General features: G+C 39.0%; 3 protein-coding genes across 10 annotated transcripts in view; 2 read left to right on the top strand and 1 right to left on the bottom strand.

The window, feature by feature from the left end:
* The window catches only part of LOC124175025 (circadian locomoter output cycles protein kaput-like), a 79,832-nt gene extending 75,446 nt beyond the window's left edge, over positions 1 to 4,386 (top strand). For 6 of the 7 annotated variants that reach the window (XM_046554827.1, XM_046554825.1, XM_046554821.1 and 3 more), the window contains 8 exons: positions 328 to 588; positions 725 to 875; positions 993 to 1,101; positions 1,507 to 2,707; positions 3,053 to 3,103; positions 3,795 to 3,838; positions 3,943 to 4,086; positions 4,157 to 4,386. In XM_046554827.1, the coding sequence (XP_046410783.1) occupies positions 328 to 588; positions 725 to 875; positions 993 to 1,101; positions 1,507 to 2,707; positions 3,053 to 3,103; positions 3,795 to 3,838; positions 3,943 to 4,086; positions 4,157 to 4,249 (2,054 nt within the window). In that variant the 3' untranslated portion in view covers positions 4,250 to 4,386. The remainder of the gene's footprint in view (positions 1 to 327; positions 589 to 724; positions 876 to 992; positions 1,102 to 1,506; positions 2,708 to 3,052; positions 3,104 to 3,794; positions 3,839 to 3,942; positions 4,087 to 4,156) is intronic. The other variant, XM_046554824.1, reaches the window with a different exon arrangement.
* A 6,099-nt stretch (positions 4,387 to 10,485) lies between these two features.
* LOC124175296 (transmembrane protein 223) lies at positions 10,486 to 11,971 on the top strand. The gene is made up of 3 exons (XM_046555382.1): positions 10,486 to 11,072; positions 11,152 to 11,294; positions 11,728 to 11,971. Exons 1-3 carry the CDS (start codon positions 10,556 to 10,558, stop codon positions 11,875 to 11,877), a joined length of 810 nt encoding a protein of 269 aa, XP_046411338.1. The 5' UTR covers positions 10,486 to 10,555; the 3' UTR covers positions 11,878 to 11,971.
* LOC124175294 (JNK-interacting protein 1) lies at positions 10,914 to 18,640 on the bottom strand. Of its 2 annotated transcripts, none has more exons than XM_046555380.1 (8): positions 18,492 to 18,640; positions 17,048 to 17,257; positions 16,621 to 16,841; positions 15,640 to 15,912; positions 15,365 to 15,517; positions 15,020 to 15,303; positions 14,682 to 14,860; positions 10,914 to 14,590 (listed from the first exon to the last, which is right to left on the bottom strand). In XM_046555380.1, the coding sequence occupies exons 1-8, from the start codon at positions 18,572 to 18,574 to the stop codon at positions 14,518 to 14,520; spliced, it is 1,476 nt and encodes a 491-aa protein (XP_046411336.1). In that variant the 5' UTR covers positions 18,575 to 18,640; the 3' UTR covers positions 10,914 to 14,517. The 2 variants fall into 2 exon arrangements, with proteins under 2 accessions (XP_046411336.1, XP_046411335.1); XM_046555379.1 differs by having other exon boundaries at positions 16,621 to 16,862.
* Between the last annotated feature and the right edge of the window lie 322 nt (positions 18,641 to 18,962).

Here is an 18,962-nt window from a genome sequence, read left to right on the forward strand (position 1 = left end):
AAATATTCCTCATTGGGAGTCAAAGTTACCGCAGTATTATACATCAGTAGCTTCTGCAAATTCATAAGCATGGAGGAAAAAGAATTAAACGGATCAGTTGACACACGAAGTGAGAATTCGAAGCACCTTGTTCACCCAGCTGTTCTTTCAATGCTGCATAATTAGAATGAACCGAACTTGCACCACTCGCATATATCTATTTGCGCGTGTGGTTTTGCTGTTTCTTTTTTCATCAATCTTTCAATATCCGTTCATCCTCATTACGGAAATGTGACTGCCATTGTTACGTGATATGTTAGTTGAACGGTGGGTGTTGAACTTGACTAGAAATCAACGGGACCAGCAACGACATAATTTTCGTGGGGATCGCACGGCTCGTGAAACGACGCACGATAACAGAACTGTCTCTGCTCGAGGCAACGAAGGATGAATACGTGACGCGGCATCTGATCGATGGGCGCATAATATTCTGCGATCACAGAATCTCTGTCGTGGCTGGTTACATGGCAGAGGAGGTATCGGGACTCAGCGCGTTCAAGTTCATGCACAAAGAAGACGTCAGATGGACTATGATCGGGTTACGACAAAGTAAGAACGGCTATTTTACTTCTTCCGTTTCCTTTTCCTCGGTCAAACTACAGGCGAAACATCGAAGGATCTGTCATCACTCGTCGGTCGATATGTAACATTTTAAAAGTACGGATGCACATCTTTTATCTTTCAGTGTACGACCGAGGGGAGGGATTTGGTTCGTCGTGTTACAGATTATTATCGAGAACCGGTCAGTTCATCTACCTCCGTACCCATGGTTATCTCGAATACGACAAGACTACGCAAAGCGTCGAGTCTTTTGTCTGCGTAAACACGTTGGTTACGTAAGTATTGGTCGCGAAATCACATACATGAACGTAATGTACGAGTTCTGGCTTTACGGCCTTGTATCAGTATCTCAAAGAAATTTTTCTCTGTTCCGTGAACGATTGTGAAAATAGGGAAAAAGAAGGCATCGAACTAGTGCGGGAAATGAAAAACAGATTCTCAGCAACTGTTTCTGGTCCGGCTAAAGTCGCAATTCCACTACCAAGTTCGATCACGCCTCCGGTAAGTTTCAGAAATATTTATTATCCAAGTGTTAATGTCCGACGTCAGTTGTTGATTGTGAAAACGAGGTGATACGAGGGTGAGAATACATTAGGAAAGACTCATTACGACTATCCGCAGAACTGGAAGATTGTGGCAGGACGGTAGAAATATGACAATGGAACCAGGCTGTTTCAGATACTGCCACTCTTGCCTTCAACATTACGAGCCAATAACAGATGTTATAAACCTGTCATTTTATGATCATCAATACGAAATGCCCAAGTAAACATGTTATCGCAATACGAGATCTGACGACGTAACTCTGCTTGAATCCTTTGGAAAATGGAATCTAATGAAGAAATTCATCAACGTGCAGAACTGCTTTCCCGATAATTGTAAAACATCTTTTGTGTATTCTTACAGGTTCAAGACTCTCAGTGGACGGATCCGAAACTGACGGTCGAAGACCCCGCTCAGCTCGAGGATGCTGTGAAACAATTGATAAGTAACCTGCCGTCTCCCGCGTCCGGTATTTCGGTCTCACCTTCCCCGATAACGCATAATCAATTCTACAAAGCTGCGGTGTACTCCACGAAATTGCCACCGGCCTCTATTCAGGCCCACAAGATGGGGATGAAATCGCTGCAGCTTAATTCACCCTCGGACGAAGAATCGAGTCACGTCCTAACCGACGGTCATAAGACGAGAGAATACAGTTCGGCACAGACTGATTCAGCATCGATCGACGAGCCGCAATGCGACAGAGACATCGATGATACTCGGACGTCATTTTTGTATACGCAGACAAACACGACGGTTGAAGAATCACTGGGTGAACGTGAAACGGAGGACATAGTATTGGGACTTGGTGACGATCATTTTGCGGAGGAGAAGCCGAATTTGGAAAAGAATATTCATATGACGGATGCCAATCGTAACCTGAGTTTGCAGAACTGTGGAGCGGCTGGGTCTAGAATATCCGATAATGTACGAGAAAAACGGGTGTCTCGTAGAAGGGCTACTCATGGCGCAGTAGGAAAGGTGCAGATGGACAAGTGCAACAAGACGATTCGGACGAAAAGCACAGGAACAGCGTCACACAGAACACACGAGGCAGTCCGGGATGCGAATAGTTCGTCGAACAATCGTTGCATAAGACCAGACTCTGCGCGAAAATACTCTGGCAGTAATTTCGACGAGAAGATTTTGACCGACGAGACACAGTACACGAGAAAAAGGTCGAGAAGCATCGAGGAGGTGCCCGTCTCCGTCTCGAAGAGAAAAACTAACAAAATGGGCTCGGCGTCGAGCAGTAACGATTTCGTGCTGAGCAACGAAGATATTAATTACTATCCAACCGTCGGATCGCCTCTGATTCCAAGGCTCGACGACAACGAATTAGGCGAATTAAGCGGCGAAGCAAACTTGATCGGTGATATTGTTCTGGAATCGGATGCGGGATTATCGAGAGAATTGGCGACCGCATCGTGTTTGCCCTCGATCGACGGTTATCAGCAGTCGAACACCGGGTTCTCATGTTCGTCGGTAACGGGCTATCAGATTAATGAGTTTCACGATGATTACTCGGGAGACGTCTTGAGCCCGAGCTTGGACGTTGACACAGGTACCACAGTAGTGTCACGTAAAAACAAAATTAAATAAAAAATTTTTAATAAATAAAATGACTGCACGTACCTACACAACACTGTTAGCACCAATCTCCAATCAATGTTCCTACCGACCAAAAAACATCTACCTTCAATTCTATAATCGTCCGTTGTACCTGAAGCGAATCTGAAACCATCTGAATGTGTAGTATCAGTTCGACCTCAATTTCTTCTTCCTAAAGCCAAAAAAAAAAAAAAAAACAAAATAGAAAACAAAAAAAAAATCAACATATAAAAACAATTTGATTTGTGTGTCGAGAGATGACAACTGCTAACTCGTATTCTATCTGGCATGTTTGTAGATCTTATGAAGACAAATTTTGAAGACCTACAGTCAGTGGTGTGTAATGAAAGTAAGTTTGAAAAGTGTTTAGAACTTTCACTAATCTGTAGAGTAACACATTGGGTACCTCGGTGCAAATTGCTGCATAGTATGAAATTTTATGACAAAACCTGACCAACGATGAATGAAAAATCTTTCTCATACTCGTTGAAACTTCTGAAACACAATTACTGTCTTGCACTGCAAACTCTACTAGTGATTTTATGCTAATGTTCATGCTCTTTGGTGTAAAGTTGCGATTGTATATTCCCCAAGGCGTTACCTGATACTGCCTGCTTATACATACCATTAATGAATAGTTGACGAGTAAAATGATTTTAGATTACAACGCAATGCAAAGAATGAACAGTTATTGCCGCAATATGTTTCATTTCGTTTTTCTTTTTCTCTTACAACGATCCAGCATGTTCAACTGCAAATTATGTGTCTCTGGTGTTTGCATGAGCTCTTAAATTAGAGGAAGCACTTTTTCTACTCTGGTACTTAAAACACAAACTTAAGGTTAATAATCTTTACACGGTACTGTTTTCCATGGTTTATAAGGCCTACGAAAAAACGTGTACAGTTTTGTCGCAAAGACCCAACTGTAATAGTTGCCAAAGTGTGAAAATTTGATAATCAGATTATTTTAAGAGAAAAACACAAACGCCAACAGTCGTCATTCCTTACTTAGATTTTTTTCTTGAAATTTATTGTTTCAGAAACCATTGACGAGGCACACATTAACGAATTTACAGCCTGCAATGTGAGTATCGCACGTATCACATCAATTATCCAAGCGATTACACATCACATGTAATAAAAACCCATGAATAAATTGATTTCTTTTTTCTTTGCGTTCTGTTACAGCAAGCTGTGAACGAAGAAATCCGAAAGACGCAGTTTCAACTGGAACAAAGCATAGCTCTCAGAGAATCCCAATTGAGCGTACTGAAGCGTGACTTGGATAACCCCGCACTACTGGCTCAAAGAAAAAACTTGAAACAAATAGAGGTAAGCAGACCACAAAATTATGTAATTCTGAACAGTAATTTAACATTTTCGAAAAATTATTATGTTTCAGGCTGAGCATAACGAGACCAAACAGATGCTGATAACGCTTCAACAAGATCATTATAACTTGCAGGTCAATGTGCAGCAAAACATCGGAGTGTGAGAATGAATGAAGGAGAATGTTATTTTAATTAACGCTGCAGCAAAGATTGCTCACATTTCTTTGGTAATCTGAAATGAACTCAGACACCTCCCCACCCCCCGCTCCCCTGCTACCCATTTCCTATCCACCAATAATTTAAGCAACAAGTAATTCACGACTGCAGTGCGAAATTGCCATGACGCGTACGGATTGCAACTGGAAGATATACGTGTGTATAATAAAAAACCGACTATTTTTTTTTTTCCAAGAACATTGAAAAATCTTCCGAGTATCCCTCAAAAATGACCTTGGTAAGATATGAGCTCTTAATATTGATATTTAGAGGTGGCGATTCTCAATTTTCTATTTCCCATTTAAATAACATGGGAAAAAATTTTTAAAAAATTTAGAATTTTATTGTTCGAAAACGAATCAGTGTGAAGATATAAACAAAACATGTTCTTGTAGGAAATTTTACGCTGTACAACAAAGATCTGAATAAAGATTTGCGCAAGGTAAGTCGTTTCGGAGTTATCAGGCCTCAAACATCGAACCGTTTGAAATAATGATGTTATTAATTTATAAATGCTACAAAACTGACTTATATCGTTGATTAATGAAATTTATTAATTAACATTTCATTGGAAGTCTATCGTATTAATTTTAAAATCAATAATATTGTGTATTTAAGTGATATGAGTCAGTTTTGTAGCATTTATAAATTAATAACATCATTATTTCAAACGGTTCGATGTTTGAGGCCTGATAACTCCGAAACGACTTACCTTGCGCAAATCTTTATTCAGATCTTCGTTGTACAGCGTAAAATTTCCTACAAGAACATGTTTTGTTTATATCTTCACACTGATTCGTTTTCGAACAATAAAATTCTAAATTTTTAAAAAAATTTTTCCCATGTTATTTAAATGGGAAATAGAAAATTGAGAATCGCCACCTCTAAATATCAATATTAAGAGCTCATATTTTACCGAGGTCATATATATATATATACATATACAGTGCAGTTTGATTTGAGAATAACATTTGTAGATAAAGAAACAAACAATCGTCTGCACCGGAACTTTGAGTATAAATATAGAATTGACCGATTGTAGATGTAAAATATCAACGTAGGCATTGTAATTATTATAGGCCTATACATCTTCAATATGGTAGAGTTACTCTTATCATTGCCCGAAACAGTACAGAATTTTCTATCCTTTGCTTGTGAATGATTTTTGAGTTTCTAAGCTTCATAGCAATAATGAAAGCGTTCGCTCTTTCGGTTTTTGTCATTAAAACGGAAAAAAAATTAATTACCATCCGGATCGTTAACGGCGATTGATCGTGTCTCGTGAATTCTTACATCGAACAGTGGATATCTAGTAACAGCAAAATCAAACCCACGAGCGCATGTCGGATTGGAATGACAAAGCAATCGCATTGTTGCAAGGATATTATTATTATGCAGATAAAAGAGATAGGTGCTTCGTGGTTACAATGGTACGTAAACGCATAAAATGAACTGATGGCAAATGGCATTCTTCTTTCATAATCCTGAATTAAACCCCAATGGATGCATGAAAGTCGTTGGACATACTTGCGCTGTCAATATACGTCCGTAATTCCACGATATACCCTGAATTTGTAAATACATTATATTTATACTTACTTGAAAAAATTTGGTACGAAAGCTTAACCTCATAAAATATCCGGCTAACTCGGAAACAGGTACCTACAAACCGTTTTATAAGTCTGTCGTCTATTCAACAGTTTATCAAAGTGAACGATATATTTCCCGCAATCGGGAATAATAAATAGTAATAACATGTGAATAAAGGGAAAATAATCAAGGATTAATCTGTTATCGAAATAATGGATCGTTGCCATCGATTTTATTGGCTCACTATAAGACTGCAATGTTATAATATATTATTATTACTATTATTATTAATAATTTGATTATATTATTATTATCATTTTATTTTTATGACCATTATTTTATTTTTATTACAATTACCGTCATCCTTATCATCACTACTATCGGTATCATCATCTACATAATATGAGACGATTGTATAGTAATTCCCAGATAGCGCCAGTGTGTATAATTACATGCTCAGTCCTGACTGTGACTCCTGCTACATCGCAAACTCTGCGACTGATTGAATCAAAAAACCAAAAAAGTTTATTAAACAAAACAAAAATAAAACATAAAAAAACATTCAGCATTAAGGGAAAAGAAAACTTACCATTTAAAACTCAAATAAATTAATCATAATTTAAAAAAAAATCGAAATAAAATAGAAAAACGAGATCTGAGTGCGGTGGTTGTACCTTTATTGTGCACTGACTGGTTATTATTTTTCTAAAAGCTATCTGGATGCCCATTTTGTGTGTGTGTGTGTGTGTGTGTGTGTGTGTGTGTGTGTGTGTGTGTGTGTGTGTGTGTGAGTGCGCGTGCGTTCGTTCGTGCGTGCGTGCGTGTGTGTGTGTGAGTGTGTGTGTGTGTGTGTGTGTATACACACACACAAATACAAATAACAATACAATATTATAATTATGTTATAATTAGAAGTGTACCTAATTTAAAAACAAAAAATATTAGCGTGTAAGCATGGTGTACTAATAGCTACTTACATCTAACTTGTTATTTACTGTAAATCAACATTTTATCTATCTGCAATCATAATTACGTCTCAGTCGGCGTATTTTCGCGGAATCACCAAGTTATTTTTTTTCATCAATTTCTCATAAACTGTACAAGTACCTATGTCAACGAAATTAAGTTTTTGCTCAATTCGGTTTTCACAAAGTGTAAAAAATTTTAAAATTCCTGCAACATTTTCACAGACTTGTATTGTATTATTGAAATACAATAATCAGATGAGTATTTACAGAATGTTTATATCGTAATTTAAATTTGATATCCAGTTACTGTAAAAGTTACACAGTGCGGAACGTATTAGTTGAATCTGAGTACCTATTCACTGTTACATAAATATTATGTTCGCTATGTTAAATTGATGAACATAAATATTGAAGCTTGAGATTTCGTAAAATAATATCATTTCATTAACCTGTAAGTCTGAGTAGAAAAAAACTATGTAAATGCATTAATGTCATACATGCAATAGAATAAGTTGTAAAATAGTATGATAATTATTATATTACAGCACCAAGTATGTATAATATATATATAATACTACAGCCCTCCCCAAAATGTAAAGTACAAAATACAAATCCAAACTGTCTGTGTTCAGTGTTCTCCCTCTAAACTTAACAATGTACAAAGGTGGTGAAAATCATGTGACAATTTTAAGCCCACGTACCCGTCTACTCAAATTTGATTTCATACATACCGATCACGCTCACACATAATATGCAGCATATATACAATATTAAGTCACAAAGATGAGGAAAAAAAAACAAAAAAAAAAAAAAACGCTGGCGTAATTGTATCAAAATCACGGTGTTACAATTGTACATAATTATATATCCTACAGTTCGATTACATTACCGAATTGAAAGAAAGGTCATGAGAATTTTATGACCAATTCAATAACCACACACCACACACTTATGTCATTGAAAGTCTGGAAATCGATTATTAACTTTAATACTTTTTTTTCTAATGTAAAATATCTAAAGCAGAGAAACGAAGAAAAAAACTTATAATTAATCCATATTTTGTTTCTATTTTCTAATATTTATTATGGTTAAATAAATGATGAAATATACATTATACAACACTGTAACCATCAAATGGCCGTATTTAATGCGTGATGTAAATTTTGATGATATACTACATGGATAGATGTATACTATACATATACCGGATAACGTAACCGAAAATATACTGTATATGGATGAAACAACGCTCGACGAGTGAATGATTGATGTCGATAAAAGTACTGGAAAATTCTCACACAATTTTTCACCCAAGGCATATTAATCTGTGTAGCGATACAGGTATAATGCAGCTTTACAACAAATTTCTGGCATATTTACTTGCGAATCTTGGACATTGAGACAGAAAGAGATTTAGACGTGGATTATAACGTGACACAGACAGTCGGCACTCCAGCACTATAATGTAATACAACAAACTTGTATTCTAATTAATATTATCATTGTAAATACGTTATAGATTTTATACTTCGTTGGTTGCATTTGCGAGTCGTGTTTTTATTTTTCATTTTTTTTTTTTTTTTTTTGTTTTTTCCGAGTGCTGCGCCAAGACACCGCCTATTTATACATATGCCCTTCATGCAAATTTTTCAACCAATGCACACGAAACACACCTACGCAGGTGCAGAGAAAAAAAATGGTCATATTGAAATTCCCAAGCAGTAAGTTTTGTACTCGAAATACCCGACAGATCGATAGAGCAGTATTTCAATATGGTGATGATATTCGCATTACCTATTTCACCGCTATTTTATATTCCTCATTGACTTTTGCAGTGACCTGCAAACGGTGCTTGAAATCATGCGATAAACAGAATACAAATACAACAATCATCGGTTTACTGATTTCACTGCGTAACAACACTGCACGATACAAAATTTAGACAGCTATCTGCTGTAAAGGAAGAAGCGAGTGATGAAATTGTTAAAATGTAAAAAATCTTTAAAATAATCCGCTGCTTATGATAAAAACATAGGTATATACCTGTATTATGTGATTAAAGCATCTCTGTTCGATGCAACAGCACATCTCCCTGAATGTAACAATGCCTCGTCTCTAGTACTAAGTGCAGAAATTTTGTAGACCGATTATGTGATTATTTTTAAATGTTTTCAACTTATTGTCGAAAAAAACCGTGCTTTGATATTAGCGAAGGGAAGCTGCTAGTAAAATTGGTAATTATGATAAATATAATATGATAAACACCTGCGACGTTCACCGAGCGTGATCATGAATTCAGCGCAACTCCTCCGAAAACATTCAAGAATTACTATTATTGTCTTGTTTTTACGGTCAACCGAATAATTTTGGAGATATATCAGTCATAAGATCGCTGACGGCTTTCAAAAGATTTTAAACGCAAGGTGTGTGCACACGTGCAGATAATACGCGAGGATGAGAATACCAAAAAATTTACTTAGAATGATTGAAAAAAGTGGGTAATTTTATTTTTAAAGATTAGTTTATTATATCGAAATTAGAGGGAATGATTTACTTGCTCGAATATTGTAATGTTTAAATTAACCTCAATATTATAAAGAACTTTTGAAATTCAATCCGATCGATTATATTCTAATTCAATATGCTACTAAGCTCGCTTGTAAAATCTATCAATCGATTAATGACCGTCGATGATAATATATTATATATGGCTCGTAAATTATTATAGCAATGAGCTTCGTGTTTGCGGCGTTCGAATTCGAACGATTCTTGCACAATTATTCATAATTTTTCTCAGTTTAACAAATGCAGGGTTTCGGCATCGTATAACGTATTTGAACTGAAAAACATTTCGTACAGAATAGATTATGATTTAAATGGAAACGAGAAGTTACTAGACGAGATTACGATCAATCAAATTCCGTTTTGACTTATCCAAAGTCATTGCGAAAGTGTAGATATTGAACCTTGAAATGTACCGAGAATGTTCTGGACATGTTATAATTGTTCATTCGAATCCACCGATATATTTCATTGTTGAGAGTCGGAATTACTGATTTTTTTTTTGCTCGAGCTCGAATCAAAAACAAATATTAATGTACATAATATTGTGCCGGGATCGTTCATCTTGGATGGTTTACTAATAACGCTAAAAAAAAAAAATATTGTATAAATGATTACGAATTGATAATAATAACAATAACAATAATGATATAACGAGTAAAAAAAAAAAAAAAAAAGGAATTTTGAAATTAATATTAGGGATCATTGTAAACGTATAATATAATATAGTTATTATATCAAGACTGAATAATATCGAGACTTTGTAGAGGTGGAACACTTTTGTAAATAATACTGCCTGAAAGAAATATGTACATGTAGGAAAATGATTAATTAAAAGGCCATAATACATCTACGATAGTCATAATTGCGATAATTCATCCGTTTCGTTTCACGTGCGTGCAGATCATAGATCGATTAAAAAATTGAGGAACCGACTCCGCGGCGGGAGGAGGAAAATAAGGTAAGAAATATTGAACTTTTCTCGTAATTCATAACATGGCAGAAGCAAGCAGAAATAAATAGCCGTTATAGGTGTATCGGGTATGTTCTATCGTTTGCGCATGCGCGGCAAGCCGACAGCGCATCGCCATATTGAAGTGAGTGTCGTCCGCGCGCACGTGAATCCTACGTAAGATGCTCGGATGTGCGATAGCCGATGGGATATTTTCGAAGCAGAGTTTGTTGCTGCGGGGACAGAGCGTTGCGAGACAATGGACATGGCCTTGTGTGAAAGGTGGGTCGCAGGCAATTCGATGTAAATTAACGGTGCCGAGCCTTCGACTTCTCGGGACGTTTGCGCCGGGCTTCCGTTTTGCGTCGTTTTCTCGGTTTTCACGGTCAGGCGGCACGCCGGGCCCGTCGTTCAATCAGGCGCGGGAAGTTCAAACGAACAAACCATACGAAATACCCACGAATTTGTCAGCGGACGCGATACTGTACAAGAACGAGAATAGAAAACTGTTTAAGCTCCTCAACATTTTTGCTATTTCCCAATTAATATTTTGGACATATTTGGCCCACTTTATTTATACCATGCTGAAGGATACCCCTGTAAGCAAATCCCAGGCCGATAATTTACCCTGGTGGAGGAGTATCAACTTTGGCGAAAAAAAGATTCGGACCATTCTCTCTGTATGCACATTTCTAATCGGTAATTAAATTATTACAACCGAATTTATTTCACAATTTTTCCTGTGTTCACCATCATCGATTTTATTTATTATTCACAGGGTACGCGATGTTCGCGTTTGCATGGATGCATACATTGAAGTCCGTTAAATATCTCGTCTTGCGCAAGGGTGGAAATAAGCTCACCTTCATTACGCACACTCCGTTTGGAGGGACCAGGACGAGGACGGTTCCCCTGGATAAGGTATATACATATATAAATGTATATATATATGTAGTGTATATATATATATATATATGTGTGTGTGTGTGTGGGAGTTCCTGGAGCCGCGTTTTCCCTTGATAGCCTCGGCTATTCACGCACTTTACGAGAAGTAAATTACCATTACTTTATGAGCAGATCGTATAATCGCCACGAGCAATTCAATAAAACTTCAATCTTTGCAGATTTGTGAAAATATTTTTTGAGTTACCAAGTTTGTAATATTTCATGAAACGGAGCTTACTACAGCATATAAGCTATTCGGTAAAGCTTGACGTTGTGTAAAAGAAATAACGGACAATTTGTTTTGTTGACAAAAGTCCGTGAAACTGTTTCACCATTATTCACAGGCTTGACAAATATTTTACATTTCCAAACACATCATTTTTAATTTTCGAATAATTCATTTATACAGGTATGTTGCAAGCTGAACAGAGCCGAAGCAAAAGTTCACCTCCCGATAAAAGTGAAAGGAGATATGATGCATTACATTCTTGACATGCGAGGGCGATTCACGAATCCGAAACTTTTCGACTTCACGGCCGGCCTGCAAAGACCGATATAGGATACGATGCTTTCAACTATTAGGGCTTGCCAAGTTTGAAAGATGTAACTTTGTCACTTACTTAATTGAAATTTATTATTAAAATAACGAAAAATAATTTGTACGATTTGTAGTTACTTAAACTCGTCCCGATATTGTTTTTCAATAGTGATGTTGGAAATTTCCAATAAATCCACAAATATCGAGTCACTCAGGTAAGTAAGTATTTTCCGCTAATATTATGCAAAAACGTGAAGCTAAAGCTAATAGTATTTCCAGCACCTGCAATCTGGATCAAAAACGAACCTCAGACTTGTTGAATAATTTTATTCCCTCATATGTATACTTTTATCTCTTACGTTATTAGATAATTATAATATACGGTGACTGTATACAATGATTATTACATTGCCACTCCAAACTGTTGTTTATACTAATTGTTGTATTAATGACAATGTATACGTTTGGGCACATTTTTTTTCTTCCGCATAACAAGCTAATCAAATTTTATCATCCATTTATTATGTCATTTGTTCTACTTGTAATTTCAATCTTATACAAGCCGGTAAAAGAACCATTTGATTTGTTCCATTCCCGTTTCCCTGCAATAAATCGCGTGACAATATCGATAATTATAAGTTAAACGCACTCACAAGAAAATGACACGCACCCAGGATGACCAATTTTATTGAAATTCGAACTGGTGAAATAAAACTGAATTTCATTTATAGACCCGCACTTTTTTCCTGACCAATGGACACTGGTTGCCGAAAAATCACGTATACCAAACTTACTTAGATGGCATCCCTTTTCGTCAGTCTAAAAATTTATACTGTTCTCCTTCATAAATATATGCGTATAATTGCCCATTCCACCAATTATTAGTAAGTGATACGTGGGAGAAATTTCAACTTTCCTGTAATTTCGATATCTTAATGTTTGTACGAGCTGATATGCTAAAATTCTGCAAGTAGGTACCAGCCCGCTAGCTTTTACTCGTTATCAGAAATACGTTTATTAACCTTTCAATTTCGAACAAATTAATTTTTATACTCGCATTCTTATTGTATCTTATCACGGGGAAAAAGTGTGGCCCAAGGGATTATCAATTGAGAAGAAACTAATTTTCCTGACCGTAAAATCTGTTTTACAATTAGAGTAAATCCTCTGGAACGCTCTTTTCCATAAATATTCGTTATTATTCTATCGTTATCAACTTTGATTTGAAATTTACCATGTTTATCTGAAAGTTCGCAGTTTATGCACGAGAATCCGAATATTTTTGATAGTTGCTGAAAATGGGATCAGGACGAAGTTACAAATGATTTTATAAAGCGTAGGTAACATTTGTTGTTGTCACATAAAGAAACAACCCCGCAATAATCTTATGGTAATTCGGTTTTTGATTGAAATCGTCTGGATTTTTGATAAGTTGTAGATATTGGCAGTCTGAAAAAAAGTCTCCATGGGACGTCAACGGTGGTTTTTAGCGTCCAAACTATTCACAGCAGAGGGTCGTGCTCACGGAGATCTACAACGTGTCCAGAATCCAGACGATTTCGCTAAAACCCAATTTCCCCAAGATTATTGCAGGGTATTTACTTTATTTCATTCTTGTATTCAGTTTGACAAAGATTGCTGTTGTAACATGTTTTTTCACAATATTCATTTCATGAAATGCAAGTTTTCTGTCGGAAGAAAGTAATTCATTTGGAATGTAGGTACTGTAACTAGTATTCACAGCTGTCAAAAAGCTAGTGAACGATTTTTTGTCATTAGATCAGATTAGATCCACATGATTTTTTTTGCAACTACCGCGCATTGTTCGGAAAAAAATACGGATCTAGCGAGATTTAATCTGATTTGACCGGTTCAAATTTCAAAGAAACCAGCCATCCCGGGTGCGTGTCCTCCCCTCATCAGTTCATTTCCAAATTGACATTATTCACTGTCTTATACACGTTATACAGTATTAGTAATACAGTGGTTACGTTATCTTAATTGATAGAATGAAATCAGAGTCAGTGTTTTAAAAATTTTGCAGCTCATTGAAAAGACACAGAAAGGATCGGTATTTGAAGTATGTGTAACTCATCACTTGCGTACTTCACACGTCCGTGGTCATGTTAAGGCTTTTTTTCATTATTATAATTAATATCATCTCTGGTAAGAATTTGCAATTGATCGAAAGGCTCACCTTGCGAGTTCTCAACAGTCCATCAGTACACCAATTGTGAAAATCGAACGCCCAATCGTCACTGTATTATATCTATGTATAAATGCGCGAAGTTTAGTACATATTAAAAACAATTTTTCTCAAAGTTTTCAATCTCTTCGAATAATACATTTCGTCGTGCGAAAACGATATACCACGAAAAACTAATTTAATCGCTGAGGGTGTACAGCCGCTACAGAAAGAAAAATTAACGTTACCGTACGTATTTTCTTGTATCTAGGCGAACCGGCGCGAAATATTTTCTGCAAAGGCTGAACACGTCGCAGTTTTTTTACCATGCGAATAACGATTCTTTATTATCGTAATTGTTTATATTGGGCATTTGATTTAGACTTAGTACATATAAGGCTAAATCAGCTAAGGGGTGGTATTTACAAGGGAATGAGATCGTCAGCGTCAACAGCAACTTATATTTCAGCAATTCATTACTCTATGTAGATGTCCTCTATGGGGAAAGCAGTCTCGATGAATTTCGTGTAGAACCGGTGAAAGGCTCTCCTGCAACAGAAGACGCAAGACATCCACGTTCCTCGTTACGTAAGCAGAAACCATGCAACATACGCAATATATCAATATAGTTTTTATTTACCCAACTGCTTCGGCAACAGGTCGCGTCGACTCTTGGCCAATAAATACGTGACAGGCGAACCTCTGGAGCGTTGGGTGTTTCGTTATGAATCCGAGATAGCGATGGTCCCGTGGATGAAAAGCGCAAAACGAGACGTTCTTCAGCGAGTAGAAGTAGTCGTGGCAAGGGCCTCGATTTTTCTGCAGGGACCACAGAAAAAAACGAAACATATTGTTCGTGAGAGTTCTAATTAGGACCGAAGGGCTACAGAGCTGTGGTTCTTCTTTCGTGAAACGAAAACATCTCCGTCGAAGACGGTGGCTTTCGAAAATCGTTGAAAAATACTCCCCTGCCATTACCTGCGGTTTGCTCCGGTCGACCATCCGCAAACCCTGGTCAGACACTTCTAGAATGCAACTCTGAGACGCGGGCGATTCCTGACTCGGGGCACCGACGATTCTGCGAACGGCTTGGCAGACGACGCCCGTTCCTTTGTGAGCAAGAGTCTCCACCGATCCGAGGTATCCCAGTAGGTATCGTTCCCGTTTCACCTTCGGAGCCGAAGGATCGAAGTCGCTGTAGTCCATGTCCACCGCGTAAGCCGAAGGGAAGATACCTTGTCTGCCAGTCCTCAGGTTCACACCTGAAACGAGAGGAGGCTCACTCTGCTTATCGAAGACAATTCTGCCGCCGGAGTTTCATACCTTCGCACCAAAGATCGTCAGCCTCCTTCTGCACGTATATCGGGTCCCCGATCTCTAAGTCGATTTCGTCGTGATGTCGCGGCACAAACTTGTGCAGCCCGCGATGAGTCGCCTCCAGTAGTTCCAGCTGCGTGAAAGGAACTCCACCGCTACCTGGAGGGAGCAAATTTTCAATACGAATAAGGTATTGTTTTTACAACCACCGTAGATTTGGATACTAATCGAAGCTTTAATAATTCTGCTACTTATTTTCAGCTTTTTTTTTCTGCGTTCACCTGGCGTGCTGCTCGGCGAGACTGAGTTCGTATTCTGTACGGTACTGCACGGAATTGGAGACACACTCTTGGGCCCGTTGTCTGGGGAATGAGCGGTGGAGTGGCCACTGTCCGTCGTCATTCTCTCGCTGTCCGGGGAACTATCCTCGTGACGGAGACGCGGATGATACTTCCTCAGAACGAGATGCGGCCGTCCCGCCGTTGACGTTGCCGCCCCCAGCTCGTCGGCGAGCGACGGAGACGAGTGAAGAGACGAATGGCACATCGACACGGCTGTCAATTAGTTATAATACGTTCATAACTCAAGGAAATTCTCCAGGTTCCACATTTACGAGCACGATATTTCTTTTCACTTCAAACTAACGATTTTCTTAATGTATACCGTTATGTTTTCACGATTCAATCAATTTTCAAGGAAACATAGAGCTTTTACGACTGTGAAACTCACCCCTGTTGTAGACACAAGAGTAATGCATGATGATTGGAATTGCAGAAGATTCTCTTTTCATGAACCGTGTCTTTGTAGCATTCGGTGAGTACGACTATTATTTTCCACCGAGTTTATTTCGAATAATCTAAGAAATAAAGGTAAGTAACGACTGAATTCTCCGAAGATCGAGACTAGAACTGATTCGTTACATACAGCAGTTTTCTTTTTGTTTCCTTTTGCTCTCTTTCTGGCGGTTATTTTCTGTACGCTTGTCTATTTTGCGGTTAATCATGTCAACCTCATACAGCAAAAGCCTCTATTTCCTTTCGTCACACATGATTTGTGATCAGAGACTGCTAATGTTTCACGCAAATGGCGATCGACGGAGATCAAGTTACGACGACAACATCGGCATAATCTCCCGAGTCTCGTTACTTTTTCTTTGCTCGGGAGAACCGATGGAAATACAAAATTCAACAATACACCGTGAGCACGTTTACTCGTCGTCACGTGTCAACCGATGTGAATTACGTAGAACTGGCAATGCTTACATTTTTTCGTCTTTGGAATCTCCGGAAGTCGTCTCCGCCTGCGTTCGCCGCTTGCGGTGCACCCGCTTCCGCTACGATTTGACGGCACGTGTTCCGGAGTGGGCCAGGAGCTGAGGCTCGAGCAGGAGTCACCTACGTCACTGATTACACTCTCCCTGCCGCAGCCTCCACCTTCCGATCTTCCTTGTCCTCCTCCAGCCCCGGAAACCGATCGCCTCCTACTGCTCAGTCCACCGAACAAGCTAATGTCACCCAACGCAGTGTCCTTGTCACTAGTCTACTCACATGCCATTGAAATCTTCTAACCTCCCATCGAGAGTCGATCTTATAAACAGACTCATAGCTACGCGGGTTCGGACTCGCCTGCCGTTCGTATGAGCGAGAACCCACGCAAAGATGAGATGCGAGGAAAGTGCACTTGCCATACCTAAAGTCGCTGTCAGCTACGATGGAACAGTGGTGGTCTAGCTCTTCGTCGTCGTCTCCTGAGCTCTGCTCGCTGTGGTTTCCGTGACGATGAATAAGCGCGACAACCTCGTCGTCCTCCGAGTCCACGGCTGCACCATTCTGACCGACGTCTCCGTCGCTGCCCTGCGAGGACGTCGGTGAATCGTCGACCATGACATCGTGGACCAGTCTGTCGCGAGATGAAAGATGAAACAAGTAACGCTCGTTCATAAATTTCACTCTTCTACCTCACGTCATATGCTTAATACTAGATTCCAGATTAGTAAGCTCTCTCCTTCGATTCATCGGTCTTTGGTCCGAAAGTGCTCGTTGAAAGAGAAGCTGTCGAAGCGCGTACGTTTTCTTCCCTAAGATGCTATTGATTACCAAAAAAAATTCACCACGCCGACCTCAAAGTTTGAATACCGTACGGAAGGACATGTATGTACCAGACCTTGTCGAAGAATAGTTTATAAACGTTTGATCACATAGCCAGCCATTGATTTTTACTAGAGCGCACGAAACGTCTACACTTACTCCGTTTTTCCAATGCGCAGATGAAGTTTCTGACCACCATGCTCATGTGGTAAAATGAAACCCTAAGTCTGGGAGCACATCGGGTTTCAACGATATTTGTAATACGCTCCTAAAATATTTTTTATATACTAATGATCTTGGACGGCTCGTTTATGGTTCATATGATTTACCGACCATGAACATTCCACTTCAATATCACGGCTGGTGATTTTACCTGCCCCCCCCCCCCCCCCCCCCCTCCTGCATGACATGTCAATAGTTTTGGTTTCAATTACAGTGTTTCGGGTATCGATTGAAACTCCTGAAGTACATTGAAACCACATCTCTTGATTCACCCCCTCTACCTGGGTTGCGGAACATTAAAAAGACGTTATTGTATGAAATTTGAGTTGAAATAAGGCTGGCAGAATACAAGGAATACGAAATTTTACAGTTGCCATGAGAAATGTCTGAGAATCCATTTGTATACAATATGTATGCATACTCGTAAACTGCAGTTCACTAAGGCTCGGCAAACCACAAGTTGTACCAAATGGTCAGAAAGATTTCGTCGACCAGGATGATGTAGTTATATTTCTTCTATTAGAACAGTTTTCCCTGTCATTATTTACGCTGCATCGACGAATTTTTTACTCATGCTGTAAATTGCACCCCGTGTTTATTGACAACCGTCGATCGCCCCAACAAACCATTGATCGATGATGATTGTGACGTTATTTATAAATATCACCGTGCCCTATAGACCCATTAACGTTGACAAGGATAGTGAAAACGATGTCGCATGTCAGGGTGCTTCATCATCAACGCGAGCGGCTTCAACGTGTCAAGTGTTTTCCTCCACAGTAAAATCTACCACGGATGGAAAGATAACTGATAAAATTACTCACGTGTAATTTGATATCGGTGCCTTGAGATGTTGAGGCAGTCTCTCAAAGTAATGCCGGAATTCTTCAAACTCTGAATCAGCCATTCTTGAAAGGTCGGTCCGTGGAGGCGGCCGACGGCGGAGGCGACCGGGCCGGACGAAGGCGGCGCACGCGTCGCGAACCTATTGATTCCTGGACGCAACGTGACGCGCGCACCCCTCGAGCGAGCCTCGAGATGAAAAACGAATATGGGGGCGCAGAGGGATGAACGAAATACGAAACTTCTACTCGTGTGATGCAGCGCGTAAACGCCGTCCCGTCACCCGTGAACCACTTGCATCAAATCCAAGCAAATAATTGCAAGAGTTCGGACACTGGGGGCATTGATTATACCTAGAGAAAATTTGGCTAAACCGCTGTTGTTAACGATCGTGAGAAGTACCTACAATACGGATACCGATGTTGACGCGTTGGACGATGACTACCTTGTAC

Source organism: Neodiprion fabricii, chromosome 2, assembly GCF_021155785.1.
Source record: "Neodiprion fabricii isolate iyNeoFabr1 chromosome 2, iyNeoFabr1.1, whole genome shotgun sequence".
Lineage (NCBI taxonomy): Eukaryota > Metazoa > Arthropoda > Insecta > Hymenoptera > Diprionidae > Neodiprion > Neodiprion fabricii.

Excerpts from the sequence above, each read along its gene's own strand:
- LOC124175296 (XM_046555382.1), top strand. The coding sequence starts at position 10,556 with ATGCTCGGATGTGCGATAGCCGATGGGATATTTTCGAAGCAGAGTTTG. Across the intron at positions 11,073-11,151 it reads TGTATGCACATTTCTAATCG|GGTACGCGATGTTCGCGTTT; the intron begins GTAATTAAATTA and ends TATTATTCACAG. Across the intron at positions 11,295-11,727 it reads GGACGGTTCCCCTGGATAAG|GTATGTTGCAAGCTGAACAG; the intron begins GTATATACATAT and ends TCATTTATACAG.
- LOC124175294 (XM_046555379.1), bottom strand. The coding sequence starts at position 18,574 with ATGGCTGATTCAGAGTTTGAAGAATTCCGGCATTACTTTGAGAGACTG. Across the intron at positions 15,518-15,639 it reads CTCGCCGAGCAGCACGCCAG|GTAGCGGTGGAGTTCCTTTC; the intron begins GTGAACGCAGAA and ends TGCTCCCTCCAG. Across the intron at positions 15,304-15,364 it reads TGACGATCTTTGGTGCGAAG|GTGTGAACCTGAGGACTGGC; the intron begins GTATGAAACTCC and ends CTCTCGTTTCAG.